The sequence below is a fragment of the Schistocerca piceifrons genome, chromosome X, assembly GCF_021461385.2.
Source record: "Schistocerca piceifrons isolate TAMUIC-IGC-003096 chromosome X, iqSchPice1.1, whole genome shotgun sequence".
Taxonomy (NCBI): domain Eukaryota; kingdom Metazoa; phylum Arthropoda; class Insecta; order Orthoptera; family Acrididae; genus Schistocerca; species Schistocerca piceifrons.
In genome coordinates, this window is record NC_060149.1 from 80,611,817 (window position 1) to 80,627,903 (window position 16,087).

The 16,087-nt window shown below is 41.3% G+C and overlaps 1 protein-coding gene across 1 annotated transcript in view; it reads left to right on the forward strand.

The window, feature by feature from the left end:
* Positions 1 to 16,087, forward strand: part of LOC124722185 (dynein axonemal heavy chain 7-like) — a 913,348-nt gene that overhangs the window by 311,280 nt on the left and 585,981 nt on the right. Inside the window, exon 12 of the mRNA XM_047247384.1 lies at positions 10,941 to 11,097. Coding sequence (XP_047103340.1) covers positions 10,941 to 11,097 — 157 coding nt within the window. The remainder of the gene's footprint in view (positions 1 to 10,940; positions 11,098 to 16,087) is intronic.

The following is a 16,087-nucleotide window of genomic DNA, read 5'->3' on the forward strand; positions in this document are numbered from 1 at the left end:
ATGTTCTTGTTGCTGTTGCACTTGATCCGAATGTTAGCTCCTGTGCAATCTCATGAGGAAGCGGCATGAGACAAGCAAGTGTCCTATGCATTCTCCATTGACATACGTTCCATCCCTATCTATCTCTCTCCATCATCAGCTGCATGGAAATGATTATGAGAATCGTGTTAACTTCTACACATGGGCATTAAGAAAGGATACTCCAGATGTATCATGTTTAGTGATGAACCCACATTTACCAATCATGGCCAGGTAAACGGCCGAACTATGCACTATTGATCTGTTGACAGGTGAAATGTCAGTGTCCACATAGTGTAAACGTACGGTGTGGGATAGTAAACCATCAGCACCTATGCCTGTCTTTCATATATGAACACTGAATGTCCACAAGTGTCACAACCTCCCAACAGATTATCTTCCATGGATGCTAGAAGACGTTCCTCTGCAGACAAGGAGAAACCTGTGGTACTGACATGATGGCTGTCCAGCCCACAGTGCACAAAGTACTTCAGCATGTCTCCACAAATTGTTTCCAAATCGTTGTATTGGATGCAGAAGACCTGTACGTTGGCCGGCTGGTTCCCTGATTTCACACCTATATACATTTTTCCGTGGTGAAACCTGAAAGACGTTATCTAAAAGGACATACAAATTACGCCTGTTGATAAGCAACGACATACTACTGCAGCCTGGTCGGACATCTCTGCTGAAATGCTAGAATGTGTGCAGCAGTTGTTCCATACCGGACTGGAAGCGTGTATTGCCACTGTCGGTGTCAGTTTGAACACAACCTGTGATGGTCATTTGTCTCGTTACTGGTCAGAATCTTCATAACTAGTGTATGCACTTGCGTCATTCTTTAATGTGTGGTACTACAGGTATTGTACAAGTGCCAGTGTAGTAACATTTCAAAAAATAATATCTGCTAATTGACTTATGCTAGAATCCTGCAATGAACACCCTTGATATTCTAATTTCCTCTATTTTTAGTTTTTTACTATCACTAGGTTGGTTGGTTGGTTGTTTTGGGGAAGGAGACCAGACAGCGTGGTCATCGGTCTCATCGGATTAGGGAAGGATGGGGAAGGAAGTCGGCCGTGCCCTTTCAGAGGAACCATCCCGGCATTTGCCTGGAGTGATTTAGGGAAACCACGGAAAACCTAAATCAGGATGGCCAGACGCGGGATTGAACCGTCGTCCTCCCGAATGCGAGTCCAGTGTCTAACCACTGCGCCACCTCGCTCGGTACTACTATCACTAGGCATTTTCCATTTAAAAACATGTATGTTTACATAAAAAATACACTTTCTAAGTATCACTACAATCTGGAACTTCCTGGCAGATTAAAACTGTGTGCCGGACCGAGACTCGAACTCGGGACCTTTGCCTTTCGCGGGCAAGTGCTCTACCATCTGAGCTACCCAAGCACGACTCACGCCTCGTCCTCGCAGCTTCACTTCTTCCAGTACCTCGACTCCTACCTTCCAAACTTTACAGAAGCTCTCCTGCGAACCTTGCAGAACTAGCACTCCTGAAAGAAAGGATATTGCGGAGACATGGCTTAGCCACAGCCTAGCGGATGTTTCCAGAATGACATTTTCACTCTACAGTGGAGTGTGCGCTGATATGAAACTTCCTGGCGGATTAAAACTGTGTGCCGGACCGAAACTCGTGGTAGAGCACTTGCCCGCGAAAGGCAAAGGTCCTGAGTTCGAGCCTCGGTCCGGCACACAGTTTTAATCTGCCAGGAAGTTTCATATCAGCGCACACTCTGCTGCAGAGTGAAAATGTCATTATTACAACCTGTTTATTGGCTAACAGTAGGAGCCCCTGACTGCAAATCCATTCTCTGAAGAACGTGCATCAACAATATTTTCCATTTCTACAATATTTGTGGTGCAAGTTTTAGGTGATTCACCCAGTACTATGAAAGAACAGAGCAAATCCGTCATACTTTACACTATGGACAAGTTAACGTGCTCATCCATCCATACTCAAGCTGCGTAGAAAGGCAGAACATTTGTCTGTATGTTGATGTGTAATTTCAATTGCTCGACAATAGTATCAAACATCATACTACTAGACATGAAGCACTTAAAGCTTTTCTCAGACCATTTTTACATATCAAAATTACTTTCTAATATGCAAAAGTGAAAGTGCTGAAATTTATTTCTGCAATGAAATCTAGCCATTCGCAAAAAATAAGCGGTTATTTGCTTAATGTAAATAGTATGAGTTGGCGTTTCACGCAGAAAACGCAGTCTCCCAACAGTTATGTTTTTAAACTGTCGCGCTACGTGCCGGCACTACGCTGTTAAAACAACAGCTTTCAGTAGATGTCTCAAGTGGCATGCAGTGCTACCACACTCACACAACAAAGACAGAACACTCGCACCAACTGAGTGTTGTAAAATATGCTGTGATGGAGTTCAGATTTTTTTCGAATAAATATCAAAGACATTTCACATTGAATGTTCAATAGAACAGGCAAATCATAGTTTGTGGAGACGAGAGAGAGTCACTAACGCTGCGTTCTTGAGCTGATGATTTTGAAGTGAGAAGTTACTAAGCATATGTCATATTATTTGCAGCATATATAGATAAATATCAGCATGTATCTACTGTTCCATCAGATTTTAAAATGTTCACAGCTATACTAATGTCAGTTAAAAAAACTTGCATTTTTTCGAGTCAGCAATATGTAACATGCTTGATAATTGTGTAAGTATTGACTCGCTGACTAAGTACTTCTGCTTGTTAGAACTTGTTGATTGTTGCTCACTCAGCAAGAAAATATGTATGAATACGAGACGACTGCTAGTAGAAGTAAAGTCATTGGCACTGTTGCTGAGGTTGCTGTTCTCTGTCCATGCCTCATCGAATTAGAAAATTGTAAGTTTAATACGCACTATTACTAATACTAATAAAATTTATATTTTGCTCATCAGTTACTTGGTATGATAAAAGAAAACAGCGATCTTCTGCTTCTGTGTTACATAACTTAAAGCATGTGGGTGATGGTGGAAGAACTGTCAGCATTGAAGAAGCTGAGCATCACTCAACCTTGAGTCCAAGCTGCATTATCACCGAATTATGAATGGCAGTATTGGTCTATCTGAAGGACTGCAAGACATATCTACCACCAAGATTCTCTGCTATCAGTGTCATGAACTTAACATTCTCAACAATGGCACAGTGCGCACAATATATCATGAAAGACTGAACAAAATGGACACAGTTAATTTCGAAAATAGTGATACAAACTAATGTTCACAACTACAACAAAACTATTTATACATAAAAATTTCACTTCCTTTTCATATTGTGTCATTCAGAGGAAATATTAGAAATATTGATATTTGATATCTAAAGGAAGATTATTGTTGATCTCTATTTAATTCACAAGAGTGTTTAGTTCTAACACACAAAGTAACTGAATTTGGATTCAGTCCATACGTTTTTTTCAGAAGTGAATGTTCTGAGAGATTGCAGGGCACTCTCACTTCTGATTTGGTGTAGGGGATACGATCTACAGCGATTTGACTTCATACATTGTGATGAAATGGTGGGCAGCAGTTTATGGTCTTGTTTGCTTGCTCTAGGGAAAGAAATACGGTAAGCTTTACCTGCATTCAAAGAAACAGGGTGCTGACTTAAACGAGTGCAGTAAAAGAAAGCCGTTGTTGGGGGCGACAAAGCGCGTTTTTTTTGGAGAATGATGAAGAGACATTTCCAGATGGGCCTGTGCCGCGGTCGTATTGTGCAGAAACACATTAAGCGTGACGCCACGGACAGGGGCAGACGTCCAGGTATACGGCCTAGTGCCGAAAAGTCGCCGACAGCGCTTTGTAGGCCTTGTTAGCGAGCTAGCCGCCATAAGAAATATAAACGTTCTGCAAATGTCTGTGGGAAGGAAAACTGGTGCCCAGACGTGCAGACTGTTTCAAAACATGTTTTGTCAATGCTAGTTTATGGCCGTTCTTTGCAAACTTTGAAATGGATGCAACAGGGGAGGTAACAAGCTGTTTATGGAGGGCTGTGGTTCCACCCTGTATTGTGTTAGCAAAAGACGCGGCCAACATGTGGGAATGAGGCTACTAAGCCGAATTTTTTGCGTTTTCTGCCAATTAACTTTAAGTCTCTAATTGGTCAAATCGGTTTGCAGTGCAAAGACCATTCACTGATCTTAGAATGCCGGGCTCCAGCTTGTGATTGGCTTGTGCGAAATTGGGGGAGGTCAAAAAAAGATAAATGTGCTTTTGGAACCGAGCTGAGGGGGCAACATAGAGAAAGGGAGATCGTCTCTCTGGTACAAGTCTCTTGTACTGGCACTTCAGTAGTAAAGAACTGCAGGTCTCTACCTAAACAGTGAGACTTGTGTCCTTTGCTAAGGTGCGACTTAGAGCCTGTGCCAGTCACCTTCTGAACCGTCAGAGGTACTGCTTATATCATCACGGTCACAACGAGTGACGCATGGGTGTACTTATTTGTCTCGAGTCAGCCGTCCAAACATTTGACGTATTCTGACACGCACAGTTGTGGCACGGAGTCAAATTGGTTTGGCAGACCAGCAAACGGGTTCACCTGCACACTGGAATCCGTCGGGGTTTCAGAGGCTCTTGGGGAAGTACCTGCATTCTGAATTAATTGAACGCGAGACTGCGTACTTGCATTTCATAACAGATTTCTGCCGTCAATTATTTCAGTCACCGAACACATCATAGTGTGCCGCCTTGACCAGTAAGATGGTAAGGTATTCGCTGCTGCAATGTAGGGCTATAATATCTATTTCCCAGCACCCTGTTCTTTCGAACCATATTTTTCCTTTTTTTTGTATGGTAAAATATAGATGCTTGGTGGTGGCATAGTTTGATACCATAACGTGGATTCACATGTATGAAGTGAGATAAAGCGAGTAGTGTTCTGGTTAGTGTCGTGTGTCGATCCCCAGCACATCACTTTGTCCTCCATAGATCCCATTTTAGTAAGGCTTTTGATAAATATTTTTGTATGATGTTTCTTTAATAATTTTGTTGTCTTGCCTTGTTTGAGATCAATAAATCGATTGTGAATTAGACTACGACTTCTCTCTGAGTTCTGATTAACAGTTCCTTCACATTTTATGGCAGTCTAGATCAGAAACATAAGGAATAGCTTTTTTAATTAGGTGTCCACTGCGTGGATCTTTACTTCATTAACCGTAATCCTCTTTCAGTTCTTCAGATGGAGTGCCTTACACATTCTGAGCACTTTATTGCTTTTGAAGTGTGTGATAAGCATGAATGCATTTATTACACTGAAGTGTTTGTTTCAATCCAACAAACTGGTTGATTAACACATTAAAGGTATATTGCTCCTGTTATATACAGTTTATACAGTTCATCCACAAGGTGCAGTTCAGTGCCATTTCGATTTTATTAAGACAGATACAGCTGTCAACACTTTGTTAGCTTGTCGAGATATCTCAAATATTTACACAAATTATAACAACCCACTGTTTACAATGGATGACATTCTAAAGTAAATCTCTTTCAGTATAACAGACTGGTTGGAAGCATACTAGAATTCTTTGTAGACTGATAAGAAATGTAAAACATATTGTACACATTAAACTCTAGATATTTCCTGTTGCATATAAATATACAGTCATCCAAGTGTGCATCTAACTTTCTTTGGAATCTAATCAATTCTTTATGTAGACTATTTTTTGTCTGAGTTTTCATTTCTTTCCCATTCCCTCTGTATTATACATTAATGAGAGTACACTGTTTCACTTAAATATTATTGAACTATGAAAACAGAGAGAGGTTGTTGGAGTATGGAAACAGAGAGAGAGGGCGGAGGTAGGAAATTTACTGGTAAGACAGTGCAGTGTTTGAGTACAAAAGCGAGTAAAGTATAAAAGTATCGAAATTTGCTGCTGAGGATATAGTATTTGACATACAAATGTGCGTATGTGTTGGGGGTTGTTGCAAATATCTTTACTATTTTACTTGAAATTATTATTTTTACATTTCATTGTAATAATACACCATGGTTGGCTGGAAAGGAGGAGGAGAAGGTGAAGAGGAGAAAGGAAAGTGTGGCTTGTTTTATTTCTTTTTTTTTTTTTTTAATTTTATTGCTAGAGCAATTGCACTGGTTCCACCATCTTGGATTCTGATTGGTTGTCTCATTTTATTACTATGCTGTGATTGGCTACAAGGGAAGGGGGAGGGGAGGAGAGGAGAGGAGAGGGGGAAAGGAGGCCAATGTGCATGGCTAGATGACATGATGCCTTCATATTTCAAGGAACTGCGGTATCATGGGAATGTGAGGGAGGCATTCTTGTTATTAAGGCTCTGATTGACCATCACATGGGAGGATCGACGTATTGTGCACAGAGCACAACCAAGCTTTGAGGTTCAGAAAGCTGATTGACAGACATTATGTTCTCTGTAGACCAGGGAACCTTGACAGCCACTACAGAGGTTAGAAAAAACATGAAAACACTACGAAAAATGTAAGCTTGAACATAAATGCAGATTCTGGCCAAGCCTGCAAGTTGTGCTGTTGTATTTGACCATGAACGGCACCTCTGCAATGTCCTCAGTGCATATCTAGTTTCCATGATGGTCAGAACAGGGTTCTGTGTAGTTGTGAGCGCATTACGTCAGAGCTAAGGGAATTCGAATGTGGACAATTTGCGCTTGGTGCCTGTAAGGTAACTGCTTCCATAAACAAGACAGAGGAAATACTTAATGTTACAAGACGCACTGTATCGAAGATTTATGCGGCCGAAAATGTGTGTTGAGTCATCGTGACGGATTGTCGTTGATGAGGATTATGATGAAACGTAAGTGGATGACAGATGTAAAAGTCAGTGCAGAACAGAATGTTACACTCACGAACCCTGTCAGTACCTAATCAACATGAGAGCTCCATAAGAAGGGAATTTCAGGGCAAACTGGAGTTCTAAGACCAGTGACACAAATGCCTGTAACGAGAACGTGGTGCTGAAGTCAAAAAAACTGACTATGGAGCAATGGAAGAAAGTCATTTGGTCATATGAGTTGTTTCACAGTGTTTCCAACTTCTGGCCGAGTCTACGTTCCAAGAGAAATATAGCAGAGGTTTGGTGATGTTTTGGGTTGCCATATTAAGGGGTCCATGCGCCCTGTGGTAACTCTGCAAGGTTCCATTAGAGCCAAGGGTAATGTGACCATTTTGGCTGATAAGGACCACCATATGGAACAAAGTTTGTTACTCAGTGGCGATACCGTGTTCCATGACGACATGGCCCCTGTTCACACAGTTCATATCGTTCAGAACCGGTTTTGTGTGCACGAGGACGAACTGTTGCATCTCCCATGGCCACCACAGTCACAAGATCTTAGTACTAATGAGCCTTTGTGGTCTACTTTGGAGAGAAGTATGTGTGGTCACAATCCACCTCCAGATCGTCCGTGGCTCGTGGTCTTGCGGTAGCGTTCTCGCTTCCCGGCGGGGTAGGGGATTTTCTCTGCCGCAAGATGACTGGATGTTGTGTCTTTTTCATCATCATTTCATCTTCATTCACCCGCAAGTCGCCAAAGTAGCGTTAAAGAACTTGTGGTATCGCAGCCGAACCGCCCCACGAGGGGTCTCCTGGCCACCACTGCCATACGCTCATCATCATCATCATCATCATCATCATCACCTCCAGATTCATTAATTGAACTTGTCACTGTTTTGAAGAAAGGAAGGAATACTTTCCCCTTGGAAAGAACACAGGACATGTATTTATCCATTCTGAGATGACTGGAAGCGGTTTTGAATGCCAACAGGTTGCCTACACCATATTAGACATAGCAATATGTTGTGTCTGTTTCCATAATATTGTTCCCCCCATGTTTCCACGCTGCTGTAAACTATACCCGCATGAGGATGATGTTAAACTGCGCCACAAGACTGGGCGAAGCGGCTTAGGTAGATGTATCCACCAGTAATTCGAATTTGTATCTGGTTCACTCACTATTTGTTCCCCAAGATGTAATGTAGGCAGATGCTTGGTGCACTTCAGTCAAGTCTTTGGCTTTTTCTAGGCAAAACCATGGCTGAGCTGGCATGACTCAACTTCATTTCCGCAGTCTCAGATGCCCTGTCACTCCGAAAAGGCGTGTGTTTCCCATTGGCGCTCTCTTAACAGACGTTTAGCAAGTGAGTTCCTCATCACCCACTGTTTCTGCATAATTCTATTTTCTGCTACGGTAGCCAGAATGTCTTGGACCAGTTCTCTCTTGGGCCACCTGATCAGTGAAGTGTGGCATCTTGAGGGCTCAAGTTCCGGTCAAAATCGTGTGGGGTGCCAGAAGCCTTTGAATAACCGACCTCCAACATGCCAGACATACAACCATTGTTTGGGAAGACCGTTGGGAGTGCAAATTCTGTTGCAGGAAACATCTTCATGAGGGTGCTACATGTCTTTTAGGAACAGCTTACTGCAGCTTCTCTGTAAGATCAGAGAAATACTGTAATCATTTACAAAATTCCTGAAATCTTTCTATTATCCTATCCCATCTTTGATTTATATGTTGTTATAATTGTGTCTACCATTTCCCAATTTCTTGTTTTACAACACCCTACACCACTTTGCTTTTGCTTTCTGCATTATGTATTTATTAGTCAATGATATTTTTGCCACGAGCAGTGCCCTTCTGCATATGTCTTTATTTAAGTAGTAGTAGTACTAGCAGCAGCAGTAGTAGCAGCAGCAGCAGCAGCAGCAGTAGTAAATTACCTGCGGATTAGCACATTGTTTCTGCAGAGACCTGAGAAATTTAAAAGTCTGAAGACTTTCTAATACCCGCAGTTATCCATCTATTTCTCATAGTGGCTGCAGTTGAAATGGCTACTTTTGGAAATGTCACCTCAAAAATTACACAATGTGCTAAATTTTGAGAACTTGGCATCTACATTGCTTTCCATATTCAATGTGTTCCAGCTTTGATATGCCAGTCCTCTAGAAAAAGTACAGATCTGATCTGGGGAAAAAAACAAAATCCTTTTGTAGGCCTGTAGTTTTACAGGTTTCACTGATCCTGTCTTAAGCTTTATCATCTGACAGAAATGATCCAAACTACCAAGATCTCTTATAAGTACTTTACAATTTTCTCTGTCAATTTCCATAAATACCAGGTCCAAAATAGAAGCTGAACTTTTTGAATTCTTCCTAGCAGTGTGTACTATTTGGGCCACAACAAAAGTGCTCACCATCTTTAGGAAGTTATTGCTAATTTCACCCTCAACACCTGTGTTGATATTCATGTCTCCACATATTATTATGCTAGTTTTGGGGGCAGACACCCTTTACAGGACCACAGTTAATTTGTTGAAGAAAGTGCCCACATTACCACTAGGTGAGAGGTAAACACACAGAATAATTAGCTTCTTAGGGGGAGCTAGTTCTGTTACTTCAATGGCTGACAATTCAAAATGTTTATCTACATTAATTGTAATCATATCTTCTCTAGCTTTAAACCATTTAAGAGAAACCTATTATAGTAGTAACTTGCACAGTCATATGATGACAGCACTATATGCTGCAACTTATCTATCTACCTGAGCACTGTAATGCACACTACCATGCTGTTCAAAGACTAATTCAAGGTGATCTTTATTTTTAATGTCCTGCACGTTTTGATGAATAATAGATAATTCTGAGCAAATTTCCATGGAGATTGCACACTCAGTGTGGTACATTTTATTTTCCACATACATGGTGCCCAAGTCTAAGTTGCTTGGGATACTTTTAAAGGATGGAAGTCTGTTATGGTTTATCCTGAAAGAAGACCTATTTCTCCTACCGATAACACCAGGTCTTTAACCATGTGTGGCCCCACTCCTACCCACCATACTCTCACTAATCAACCTCCGTTTCCCAAACCTGTTGAGCTGCAGACCATGCCTAGTGTCATTCCATCTCTTGATAGCCCCCACCAGGACCACCACAATGTTCACTTGATATAGTGCGAAAGGTACTCAGAATGGGAAAACAAAAATACAACTAAAAAATATGATCTAAGACTTACGTTTTGACAAGCACTATAAGTACACTTGTCACATGGCTGGCATCTTGCCAAAGAAGCAGAAATGTTGCATCAAAATGACTTAATTGTAGGCATGACTAAAGATATTTGAGGGAATATGGTATAGTTGTAGGTAAACAACTAGAATTCTCTCATATACAGATTTATTCACACTTAGCGTCTACACAGATACACGTCCGGAGGCTAACTGCCGTTAGCATCCAACATGCTCTCCAAAGCCCTCTCCTCAAAGATAGCACACTTACGCACAGAACAAATATCGATTTTTATGGCGCTCTACGCCACATATTGAATTTCTTAAATATACTTCCAGTACCACAATTTGCTCACACGACTTTCTTTTAAAAATAATTTCTAAATATTTCAATAACCTGATCGTTTTGAGTCCTGCTATCACACGTGCTTGTGGAAAATTGTGGTTTGGTCACAGTGTTTAAGTCCAGTCACTATTTCTGCTTTGTAATGTTGCCCATTACAATTAATCATAATTTTATTATTATGGATTTTCTATAACAAACTCACATCTAAGGTTTGGATGCTCTAGTGGAAACATACTTCTTCAGTGCAGAATGTGTGAAATACAAGCATTCATCAACTGAAAACATTTTTTTAAGTTTTTTCATAGAACCTCTACAGAGATGGCTGTCTAACATCACACCAATAAAAACTTACCTGTTAAATAGTTATACCTGAACTTACTGAAATCTGACTTGCTATCCCAAGTTTTATTTGAAATACAGACAGTGCAAACAGCAAATGCAGTTCTTTGTAAGAATAATATACATGTATCAATGAAATCTATTAAATAAAAACAATTTTTCCGTGGCTCATTAATTTAAATTAAAAATTACAATATGTGATTGCTTTCTGCAGGTTATGGGTGCATGAAGTTCTTCGTGTTTACTATGATCGTCTTGTGGATCAGAAGGATCGGACATGGCTGTTCGAAAAAATTGTGTCTTGCATGGGAGAAAACTTTAATGAACGATTTAAAGAGACCTTTGACAATTTGAAAGACAATTCAGGACAGGTATTTAATGTTTGTGTGTGTGTGTGTGTGTGTGTGTGTGTGTGTGTGTGTGTGTGTGTGTTTTTCCATTACCTATTTGTAGATATCATGTGTAGATATTCAGATATTCTTAAAGATGCCAATCATCTGATACAGGTCACTCAGAGTGACTTGTCCATTAATGTTTGCTTTACATATGCACCCACAGATCTACTACTATTACACAAAATTCCTAAGTGTAACAATACAAACTGGTATAATTTTTTCTGTTCTAACAATACTAGCCATTCGTATTACTCCACAAGTTTTAATTTTTTGTTACATGGGAAACTACACTTAATTTACCTGACAGTGATATTTTAGATATAATAGTCCGGTAATATTCACTGACAGCATACAGACTACTATAATATGTCATGAAGAAAGTGCTTGACTGATTTAACATTTCCAGGAACTTTGTGATAGCTGCGGTTTTTGCAGGCAAGAAACAAGATTTTGTGCAAATAATGAATATGTAGTATAGTACAGAAGGTTATTGACTGGTCCTCAGTTTATCTATACATAGGTGCAATGAGATATAGGACAAGTCATGTTATCCATCATACACACTTCTTTATGGCTTTAGGAATACATATTTAATAAATTAAGAATGACAAACAGCACTACAAATGGCTTAAATGTGTCACTTAAGCCTTTCACAGCAGTAGTTTTGAATACAGTGATTGTATTTTGCCCTCCTCATATCACTTTCTGAATGCTACCGTCTTGCATATATACAGTGGAAACTTTGCCTATTCTAGCAGTAAGATGTTTCAACTCCTCAGGAGAATAGTGGTCAACGGTCTTTCCTTTTCATCCTGTCCAGTGAGTCTTCCCCACCGCAGGGCTCTGAGTGACTCTTCCGAACTCTACCATTTTTCCTAAACCTCTCCAGTCCTTCCCCATCATCCCTCTTCCTCCCTCTTCAACCTGTCTGCCACTTTTTTGAATGTATTTTCTCCTGCTGCCACTTGGTGAGTAGATTTTTATCTATCCAATTACATTATATTACCAAAAACTGATAATTTTGTTTTTATAAGAGCGTAATTTGGTAAATGAGTAGGTATATGACTTTTACAATTTTATGACCCCCACCCACACACAGAGTAGATTTTCTAGCAATGATACAAGAAATATTTAACACACAACACTTAAACTTTCACCTGTACTGTAAGTTTAGAAGGTATAGTGTAATACTTTGTGTTGCTTTAATACTGTCTGTTAATCTACTATAAAGCTTAATCCCTATTTGCTTTTGTGTGTGAATGTTTTAGATTTTTGCCTAGTGTTGCATATGTGAACATCCTGGTTTGTGCAAAGGCTCTGGTCTCTTTTCTACTTGTATAATGATTTTCACAAATGCTGTGATGTCCAAGAAATATAAGGAAATCAGCCTGAGAATTTGTACCATCTTTAAACAGTGGTTTACATTTGTTTCTATAAGATGTATTTTCAATTGTCCTTAGTTTTCTGTATATTCTACTTGCAAAGACGTTCCCTCAAAATATAATTATATACCTTAACAATGATTCCACCTGTGTACAGTATACTTTTTTTACAATATGTTGTGTATCCTGTCAGATTTTATGTAATACATGGCACCACACTTAATTTATTGTTTATACAGTTCACACATTCATCTTGCATTCATGGTCGAAGGAATTTGGTAGCACACAGTTTGTAGCTGCTTTGTACAGTTATTTCTGTAGGATATAGGTGCATTGCAAATGTTTTATCTGCATTTATTGAGAGCTACTTTCTGAAAGTATTTGTATGGAGTGTAGCCATGTATGGAAGTGAAACATGGACGATAAATAGTTTGGACAAGAAGAGAATAGAAGCTTTCGAAATGTGGTGCTACAGAAGAATGCTGAAGATTAGATGGGTAGATCACATAACTAATGAGGAGGTATTGAATAGGATTGGGGAGAAGAGAAGTTTGTGGCACAACTTGACCAGAAGAAGGGATCGGTTGGTAGGACATGCTCTGAGGCATCAAGGGATCACCAATTTAGTATTGGAGGGCAGTGTGGAGGGTAAAAATCGTAGAGGGAGACCAAGAGATGAATACACTAAGCAGATTCAGAAGGATGTAGGTTGCAGTAGGTACTGGGAGATGAAAAAGCTTGCACAGGATAGAGTATCATGGAGAGCTGCATCAAACTAGTCTCAGGACTGAAGACCACAACAACAACAACCCTGGGCTGTGAAATACGCAGACCTATTTGCTTTTACAACTAATCTGTAGGCATCCCTATTATTAATAAATATTTGCATGATCTGCCAATTAAAATAATAACTTTATTAAACAAGTTGTGCACATACAGTTACATTATAGTTATGTTTTCATCAGTCTTTTGTTAATGTGCATAGAGGCAGAGTTCCATTTTCAAACTTCACTTAATGCTATCTGGGGTATAGTTTGTTTAGTTTACAGATGCAGTCCTCCATGTACTCATTATATGATCCCTTTCTGGGAGATCTTCCAGTGGAAACCATTGGTTGAAAAATGTGTGCACAGGTGGCAGAGTTGGAAGTTCGGTCCTTTCCAGGTACCTGAATTCCTCGCATTTGTTTCCACAGTTTCCTTCAATACCTCCCTTGCATTGTTCTGTCCCTCCTTGAGGTCTGTTTTGCATGCTTGCCTCTCTGGAAAATTGAACCATTGTCCAGTATCTTCTATGATGAAAGATTCCTACACACTACATAGGTGTAGCTATTTCTTGTGAACTTAACATTATCTGGTTTCTTGATGTTTTTCACCCTCAGGTATGTACATATTAGTTGCATTCTATATGTCACAGCTGAGCTCTAACACAAGTATCAATGCACTGTCATTAGGAGTTTAGAGAAGAGTTTAAACATGACACTCACCAGAGTAATTCCTATAGAGGAGTTTGGGTCAACTTTCCTGCCTTTGCAGAACACAGTTGTGTCTCCCTTGATTGTTCTGGGACAGAGTTGTTCTTGAAGCATTTGTTGAAAAGGTATGCCAGGGGCTCTACCTGGTCTTTGATTTTATCCTTCACATGTTCCACTTGTCAATGTGGTGGCTGTCTTCTTCCTTATGTGCTATGTTCATTTGGCATTCCCTAATCTCACTCCGTGATACGTTATTTCCTTTGGGTATTGTAATTTAGCATGTCTTTCATTCATGGAAAATAATATTCTAATGACACTCGCTGCTTTATTCATAATGTTCTTGATGTCTTGTTTCAGATAACCATTCACTTTTAAGACTTTTATTAAAGTTTTGATAGCACTCTCTACAGCCATATTTTTACCTCCACAGCTGTCTTTACCTGCAATTTAAATACTTTAACAGAAAGCATGAAATGACAAAATGCAAGAATATGATTGGGCCTAGGATTAAGACTTAGAGTTCTAAATCTTTAACATACACTCCTGGAAATGGAAAAAAGAACACATTGACACCGGTGTGTCAGACCCACCATACTTGCTCCGGACACTGCGAGAGGGCTTTACAAGCAATGATCACACGCACGGCACAGCGGACACACCAGGAACCGCGGTGTTGGCCGTCGAATGGCGCTAGCTGCGCAGCATTTGTGCACCGCCGCAGTCAGTGTCAGCCAGTTTGCCGTGGCATACGGAGCTCCATCGCAGTCTTTAACACTGGTAGCATGCCGCGACAGCGTGGACGTGAACCGTATGTGCAGTTGACGGACTTTGAGCGAGGGCGTATAGTGGGCATGTGGGAGGCCGCGTGGACGTACCGCCGAATTGCTCAACACGTGGGGCGTGAGGTCTCCACAGTACATCGATGTTGTCGCCAGTGGTCGGCGGAAGGTGCACGTGCCCGTCGACCTGGGACCGGACCGCAGCGACGCACGGATGCACGCCAAGACCGTAGAATCCTACGCAGTGCCGTAGGGGACCGCACCGCCACTTCCCAGCAAATTAGGGACACTGTTGCTCCTGGGGTATCGGCGAGGACCATTCGCAACCGTCTCCATGAAGCTGGGCTAAGGTCCCGCACACCGTTAGGCCGTCTTCCGCTCACGCCCCAACATCGTGCAGCCCGCCTCCAGTGGTGTCGCGACAGGCGTGAATGGAGGGACGAATGGAGACATGTCGTCTTCAGCGATGAGAGTCGCTTCTGCCTTGGTGCCAATGATGGTCGTATGCGTGTTTGGCGCCGTGCAGGTGAGCGCCACAATCAGGACTGCATACGACCGAGGCACACAGGGCCAACACCCGGCATCATGGTGTGGGGAGCGATCTCCTACACTGGCCGTACACCACTGGTGATCGTCGAGGGGACACTGAATGGTGCACGGTACATCCAAACCGTCATCGAACCCATCGTTCTACCATTCCTAGACCGGCAAGGGAACTTGCTGTTCCAACAGGACAATGCACGTCCGCATGTATCCCGTGCCACCCAACGTGCTCTAGAAGGTGTAAGTCAACTACCCTGGCCAGCAAGATCTCCGGATCTGTCCCCCATTGAGCACGTTTGGGACTGGATGAAGCGTCGTCTCACGCGGTCTGCACGTCCAGTACGAACGCTGGTCCAACTGAGGCGCCAGGTGGAAATGGCATGGCAAGCCGTTCCACAGGACTACATCCAGCATCTCTACGATCGTCTCCATGGGAGGATAGCAGCCTGCATTACTGCGAAAGGTGGATATACACTGTACTAGTGCCGACATTGTGCATGCTCTGTTGCCTGTGTCTATGTGCCTGTGGTTCTGTCAGTGTGATCATGTGATGTATCTGACCTCAGGAATGTGTCAATAAAGTTTCCCCTTTCTGGGACAATGAATTCACGGTGTTCTTATTTCAATTTCCAGGAGTGTATTTTTCTGAGTGGCATGAATGAGTATTCCATCCTTCTTAGTGACTTCAACTCTTTCTTGCCTGTTTTATACAAAGTACTATATGCTTAATCACCTATGTAATATTCCACATATCACCGAAACTTCCAATTACAACAATTTATGAAGAG